The sequence below is a fragment of the Neophocaena asiaeorientalis genome, unplaced genomic scaffold, assembly GCF_003031525.2.
Source record: "Neophocaena asiaeorientalis asiaeorientalis breed wild unplaced genomic scaffold, Neophocaena_asiaeorientalis_V1.1 scaffold448, whole genome shotgun sequence".
NCBI classification, from domain to species: Eukaryota; Metazoa; Chordata; class Mammalia; order Artiodactyla; family Phocoenidae; genus Neophocaena; species Neophocaena asiaeorientalis.
This window is the reverse complement of record NW_020174920.1, coordinates 1,182,917-1,190,800: the sequence shown is the minus strand read 5'-3', so window position 1 is coordinate 1,190,800 and position 7,884 is coordinate 1,182,917. Positions and strand designations below refer to the sequence as shown.

At 40.5% G+C, this 7,884-nt stretch overlaps 1 protein-coding gene across 1 annotated transcript in view; it reads right to left on the bottom strand.

The window, feature by feature from the left end:
- The window catches only part of DMD (dystrophin), a 1,279,715-nt gene that overhangs the window by 236,432 nt on the left and 1,035,399 nt on the right, over positions 1-7,884 (bottom strand). The window contains exon 34 of the mRNA XM_024760455.1: positions 488-566. Within this exon, the coding sequence (XP_024616223.1) occupies positions 488-566 (79 nt within the window). The remainder of the gene's footprint in view (positions 1-487; positions 567-7,884) is intronic.

The following is a 7,884-nucleotide window of genomic DNA, read 5'->3' as shown; positions in this document are numbered from 1 at the left end:
AAAGCTGGAAAATAAAAAGAATGAAGAGAGGTCAAGGATAAAAGAGGGATAAGAATAGTTAGGTAAAGGAAACAGCATGGGCTGAAGTTCCAACTTGCAGGCAGGGAGTATTTAATGAATTATATAGAGATAAAGAATTACAGATTCATAGTAATATATATTGAATTATCATATAATAATTATATGATATATAATTATCAGCTTGACGAAGTGAACTGCTATAAGCAGAACTAAAGACTCAAAAATATTGCTCAAGTTAGCACTTGAGAATACATTGTGGGAAATAATTATGCATTAGCTGAAGGCTGGACAAAATGATCTAATTGGTCCTCCTCTTCTTAACCTTCTGAATTTACCCACTAAGTTATATTTCAGGATGATTTGTGCCTCCAGTGCATTTGGCAGAGACAACTGTAATTCAACTCTTAATTCTTAGCCACCAAGATGCAGTGAAGAGGTTAAGCAACGAAAACTGACAATGACTTACTGGAAAGGAAGTGCTGGGATGCTGGGCCAAAGTCCCTGTGGGCTTCGTGCAGCTGCCTGATGCGGTCCTCAACAGCTACCTGCGAGGAAGAGGAGAAAAATTATGTTCTCTCATCATATATAATGAGGGGCAATTAAAACAATGTATCCTTTTTGGTAAGATCTTCTGGGCTTCTAAGGCTGGAACATTAAAACAACAATTTATAACCTTGTTTTAATATCCACTTACCACATGTGGCCTCCGAGACCCATTTTTATCAAACCAAGGCCAAACAAAAAAGATTTGCTCTCTTGACAATGTTAAAATGGGATTTTCTGAGAACACTCTACTCATTGGTAGCCACAAATGAATTACTGCTCCAATTAGTACCATCAAAAATGCAAACTCTAGGGCTTCCCTGGTGGCGCAGTGGTTGGGAGTCCGCCTGCCGATGCAGGGGACGCGGGTTCGTGCCCCGCTCCGGGAAGATCCCACATGCCGCGGAGCGGCTGGGCCCGTGAGCCATGGCCGCTGAGCCTGCATGTCCGGAGCCTGTGCTCCGCAACGGGAGAGGCCACACAGTGATAGGCCCGTGTACTGCAAAAAAAAGCAAACTCCAGATCTTTCACAAAAACGTTAGGTAGGGAGGTTGCCATTCGCCATTATACTAGGTGACTAAAGGATCTCAGAAATGATATGTATTTTGTCCTAGTCTGTTGCTTTTGACATGTTTTTAAGAATCATATTGATAATTAATGGATATCAAGTGATAATCATTGATAAATTAATAAGTAACCAAAAGTTGACCGATACTTAAGTATCAAAGAAACAGAGGCAAGGTTTTAATTTAGGGTAACTATAGGGTGGATGGTGAAAATAAAGAAATTTTCAGATTTTATTGGACTTGGAAATTAGTGGGGAGTACACGTTTAGGTGGCGATGGAATAAAGTTTGCCATTCTTTTTTTTCCTATTACGTTTTTCTATAATATATTGACACAGTGTCCTTTCAGCTCGGTGAATTCCATTTTGAGTGGGGGAAAAAGGGAAGAATTTTATGGGTGAAATGGTATATTTTGTCATCTGGCATACTGCCAATTCTATATTAATGGTGGCCCCAGGCACCCTAGCTTTATAACTTTGGATCTTGATTTGGTTCTGAGCAGGCTATGCTAAACTAGAGGTTAGTCAGAGCTTGCCCAGAGCCATCAGAGCTCAAGCAGGTTCACTCTGTGGTGTGGATAACTCCCAAGAAGTAAGATACATCTTAAACTCATTGAAAAAGTGGCTCAGGTAGTCTGGTCTAACGCCAACTCTGACCTTCCCATATCAATCAATTACCTAGCCTAGTTCCAGAACAATCTGTTTTTTTTACACGCTCTCCCTAGCCTTGTCCATCTTTGCTTGGACCGAACATCTGGAAAACCACACAGAGTTTCAAAAAAAATGGAGGGTTTGCTTCACTGCGATGCACAGAAAAACATGAGGGACATTTGAAACCTACTTTCCCAGCCTTACGACCCTGCACGCTCAGTCAAACTCTACCGGCCTGTCCTGCGACGTTCCATCCAATGTAACACTCCTGAGACGTGTTCGTGTTCTCCTTCCCTCCGGAAAGTTCTTATCCCCCTTTTCCCCATTTAAGGCTGTTATATGTTTGCCTCCTCAGCATTCTCACAGCACACGGTTTATACTTGGAACACTTCTATCATAGCCATTGTTTTCGTCATATGGATATGGATATCTCCTGCAATGGACTGGCAACTTCTTGATGGCAGGAACCATTCCTTGCTTATTTGTCCTCTCCTCTCCTCCCTCCCACAGGATGCACTGAACCCCGCATGTAGTAAGTGGCATAAGAAATATCTGTGTAACGACTAGTTGATCAAACCAGTGGATAAATGTGTGTGTTTATGTGTGTGTGTGCGCGCGCATGAGAAAGAGGAAGGAGAGAGAGGGGGAGAGAGAGAGATGGATAGGGAGAATGAACGAGAATGCTCACTGACATCCACTGCATGTTGTATGTCCCTGGGTAAATTATTCTAAACTTAACTTACCTTATCATTAAAATGGGACAACAATACTTCCTACCTCATGGTGTTATTGCGGGAATTAAATAAGATGATACATGTGTTTAGCCTAGTTTCTATCACATGCTAATTGCTCAATAAATGCTAGCAGCTGCCGTTATTGTTGCTACTATGGTTAATAAAGGGAGAGGAAGAGGTTACAGTGTGCAAGGCACCACATAACATACAAAAATGGCTAATATTTTTTAAGCACCCTGTGCATGGCAGTGTGAAGTAACATTTAATCTTCACAATAACTCTGCAGTAGGAAATAATATTCTCTCTCCACTTCACTGACGTAGAAACTGAAGGATGAGAGGATAAAAAAACCAAACAAAATTTGCCTAAGCTTAAGCAGCTAGTAAACTGGCAGATTCAGGATTCAAGCTCATTCGGTCTGGCTCCTGCTCTTAACTGCTACTCCAGAGAGTAAAGTTGAAAACACAGAGTACTGTGTAAATAGTTAACATGCAGTTGGCCTTTTAATTTATTTTTAAATTAATTTATTGAAAGCAGACCTAACGTAGTGTACCTATCTATGAAACTCTTAGTCATCAGTAATATTTTATGATCCAAGGCAAGGCCAGTTCCTGGTCTTAAAGAATGTGATACCCTAAGACTATAGAGAAGGGCTGTAGAAGAACACATGCAAATGAATGGAATACATAATTATTTCTAAATGCAGAATGGGTCATTTAATAAACAAATAAAGAAGAGAGGAATGTGAAAGCTTGGGGATGGGGAGGCCATATGGGAATGGACACCGAGGAGAAATCTTTGCACATATGAGAGGGAAATCCCCAAGGGAACACGTGGATGGCAAAGGAGCAGGAACGTGCCCCAGGCCATTTCCTCTGGAGATAGCGTTAGTGGCTTCACAGGGACCACGTGGGTACAGGATCACAGACCATCATAAGTCCCTGATCTGAAGGTTGCTTCCTCCTTATACAGGGAGGGCCATGCTGGTTGTTTCCAGTGTATACCCAATTATCAAGAATTTAAAATTAGATAAAAGTGAATCTCCATCCCTATAACTCGAACTTAAGAAAATGTATGATAGTGAGACAAAAATTAAAGATGCATCATGTAATGAAATAAAATGTTCAGGAAATAGTCTTAACTAAAGAATTAAGGAGAAAATATTTCTTTTCACAAATTATCTTTGGAGAAAGGTATGGCACGGATTGAATGCACAGAATAAATAAAGAAATAATTCTAAGAAAGGAAAACTTGGGGCTTCCCTGGTGGCGCAGTGGTTGGGAGCCCGCCTGCCGATGCAGGGGACACGGGTTTGTGCCCCGGTCCGGGAAGATCCTACATGCCATGGAGGAGCCATGGTCGCTGAGCCTGCGCGTCGGGAGCCTGTGCTCTGCAACGGGAGAGGCCACAACAGCGAGAGCCCCGCGTACCGAAAAAAAAAAAAAAGAAAGGAAAACTTGAAGGTACACAAGATCCTCACAAACTGTAGCTACTTGAGAACAAAGCACTCTACTCTTGTGAGCAATTAGGCAAGGAAATGAAATTTGATAACCTTTTGGAACAATAACCTCCATGCATTAGACCTTACTAACTGGATTTTTTTTTTAAACCAATATAAAACACTATATGCAAACTAAGAAGCAAAAGCCAGAAATTTTATCCCATTACCTTGCGTTCTGGCACAGTTCATTCTTTACTTGGTTAATTGTTTGTTCCCTTTTTAAGTATATGTTAATATGGAAAGAGATGTGCAATAAATGAATGCTACAGTCTTGATCTCTGGAAGCATAACGGGTTGGAGGTGAGGAATGGAAACAACCTAAGGAAGATCTTGGGGTAGCAGAACACTGGTCTCAGAGAGGACAGTGAGATGCAGTTAGCTACGTGCGCTGCGAGCAGATGACGCGAAACAAGACATTGCAGACACTGAGGCTCAAGATTTACCCCGTAGGCAAAGGGAACCACTGAAGACTTCCGTGACGGGACTCATGATTTGAGAGGGAAGTTGAAGTTTAGGGAGATGAATCTGTCAGTGTAACAGATTCAAGAGGGACCTGGAGGCTGACACCAGTTAGAGGCTGTTACAACTGACTAGACTTGGGGTTATATGTGTTGGAATGAAGACTGTGTTGCCCGGAATGGAAAAGATGGTATAGACTGGGAGGTATTTTAAAGTAAGGAAAAACTAATCACTTTGGTGTTGGAGTGTAACTTTTGTAGAAGCAAATAAAACTTCAGGATTTCCAGTGCGGAAGACCAGGAGATTGAGGATACTGCTGATGGAAACACTAATAATTAGAAAGGAGAGGAATGGCAAATGGGCGGATGACTTCATTTGGAACATGATGAATTTGACCTAACAGTGAAACATTTATTTAACTGGAGATGCCATGTATAGCCAGTTAGAGAAGAGCAATCTGTCCCAGTCATTAAAGGAAGGAAAGGGAAGTGAGGCTGAAGAGGATAGGACTGAGCATTAGAAAGTGAGTGGAGAAGGAAGAACCAAAGGAGTCTAAACAATTATTTAAAGAGACAGGAAGAACCCAATTTCCCCCAAATTAATAGGCCATGCCTCTGTTTCTTTTCATAAAAAGAAATACAATTATAACATCCTTTTGGAAGCACACATCTTGTGTCTACTATTAGATCATAGATCAAGAAAGTTTAGAACTGGAAGAAACCTTATCTATTGATACACAAGGGTCTATCCTTTAGAACTACCCCAGATGGACAAAAACCTGCCATCTGCTCCATGGGTACTCAAGATCTAGTTTGCAGCATTTCTTCAGAAAAAGCACGTCAGGGGGGAAAAAAGTCTCTCTTTTTTTTTTTAACAACAACAACAAAAAAAAAACAGGGCTTCCCAAACTCCTCCATATCTGTTTTATTCTAATTTTTAAATAATCATATTTGAGAGCTATGAAGACTATATATTATTCTTCTTTGCTTTCTCCTTTCTGTAGGCAGTGTACTCTTTGCAGAGACCTCCCTTCTTTCACTTCACTAAGAAATGTCTCTCTATTCATTCAGAAGATATTTACTAGAATGTAAGTTCCTTGTCCATGTAGATCGGGACCCTGTCTGCCTTGTTCACAGTTTGGTATAGTGCCTAATACAAAGGAGATGCTCCGTAAATACTCAATAAATGAGTGAATAAAAAGGCTTTTTGAGCCTGTTACTTTAGGCACTACACTAAGTGTGATTAAGGTATACTTGAAAGTGTAATTTTGGAGATAATAAATGAGCACCAAGTCCTTCAACTAAATTAACGATAACACACTCCATTCCCAGCTGTGACTGTTCCCCAAAGCTCAGTCAATTCCTCTGTGTATTTTGAAGAATATCTTTATTTCCTTTTTTCTTCAAAATTGCTTTAAATAAGCCAAAAGGAGAAGGAAGAAAAAGGACAGATAACAACACTGTGGCTCCTAGTAATGATTTGAAATAAATTGATCTAAGTGCAAATATTTGTTACTTAACTTTAAGTTCTCAAGGGCTTCCAATTTTTCTTTTGACCTGCTAGTTACTTACTTTTAAGTTTTTATCTCCACTGGAGTTTTAGAAGAGGTAAAAATTCCCTCCTGATGTGGAAATACATCGTTAGACAACGTGATTCCTTCCTGGTGTCCAAGTGTTCTTACTGGCACTACACGCATAAATCGTGTTTACTCCAGCCTTGGGAAAAGATGTAACTGGGCATGTATATTTCAATTTTCTGGGTCTCAGTTTGCTAAGACCCTTGATAGATATCCATGGGCATGCAAGAACCAGAGCTCACACCTCCACTAATGAGCCCATAAAAATAAAACTCTCCTTGTGCTGTGATGCTAGTGAATAAACAACGCACACGCACGCAAACGACTCTCTCCAGTCTATTCGTGAGTTTTTGTCCTGAAATTTTGCAGTTTGTACACTTCTCTGTATGCATTTATCTACTGGGGGAAGCCTTCAGAATTCATTCTTACTTCCAAATTCTTACTCGTAACACTCATAATAAACACGTGCCCAAACATTATCCTGAAAACTCTCCTGCGATTTATTTCACTTTCAGTTAAAATCCTCTTAACGAATTGTAACTCTTTTCATTTAAAATCCACTGTTCTAATCGTGATTTCTTCTGAGTTGTGACTGAAAAGAAAAATGCTCTGAGATAAGGTTTGGAATGAGGACGTATGATAGGTACAGCTCTGTGGCAAAACAATCTGGGCTTGTTGAATGCAAAAGTTGGCTGAATTTTTCTTTTCCTTGAAAATTTATTTATGTGTTTTCTTGACCCTGAGACACTTCTGAGTTAAGCGGAGTTTCTTGCACTTGACTTCAGGATAGATCACGGGAAAGCAGCCAGTGCTAGCACAGTGCTCACTCTGAGTAGGAGCATAATTATTAGTTGATTTTGTGTGATTTGTGGCATGGATGCTAATGCCTGCCATCTCAGACCATCATTAATCCGCCGCTTTTTACGTTCTTCTCTCAGAGCGTTTTTCCCCCAGCTTCCAAATTTGTACTTCTGTGCTGATTCCCGTCTTCCTAATCTCTGATTCCTTTTCTTATTCCTACCTTTCTCTTTCCTCTCTCCTGCACCCACCCTTCCACTCGCTCTTCCCAACTGTGTCCTGTACAACCTACCAGAAGAGCACACAGACTCTGTTTGCTGAGGCAAACAGAGAGCGCGTAACACGAAGTGGCTGTGCGTCCCTACAAGGCAGGTGGGGCATGATGTGAACAGGAGCCCCAGCCTAGAGCCAGCCGGGCGCTTCTTCAGGAACATTAGTCCTCTAATTCTGACGAACTCTTCCAACAACCGGAAAGCAAGGGAGGACAAAACAGCAAGTCCTTTGTCCATTGTTAAGCTTTTAGCTTTCACCTCACCGATTTCTAAAATGCACCTTGGAAGTCTGTTTATTAGTTTTCGTGCTCATGTAGCTGCCTCATTCTGTGATAATGGAGTCAGGTTATATCAACATTAAGTTGACTTCATAGGCCCAAGTACCTTAAGGGTATCATTAATTTTAATTTAGAAAAGCAGCAATCAACATCCTTATCCTGCTTCATTTGACAAAATATTTAGTTTTTGTTACATCTACACACTGTTATGAAAAAAATGTGCTGGGAAGGGTAGAGTTCATAGGAAGCATTTCTTCTGCTCTTTGTTTCTTGTCTTAGAGAAATAAAAGGTGAATTACTCTGCTTGGATGATGTAACTTGATGCAGATTTTATCTTAAAAAATAGGTTTCCTTTAAAAACCTTTCCTGACGTATCTCATGATTTGGAGCGGGAACTAAAGTCAATTGCCTCGCACCTCACCACACCAATACGTTTAAATCAGTTACATTTCAGCTTCAGCTATTTATTCCTTTTTTTTTTTTTTTT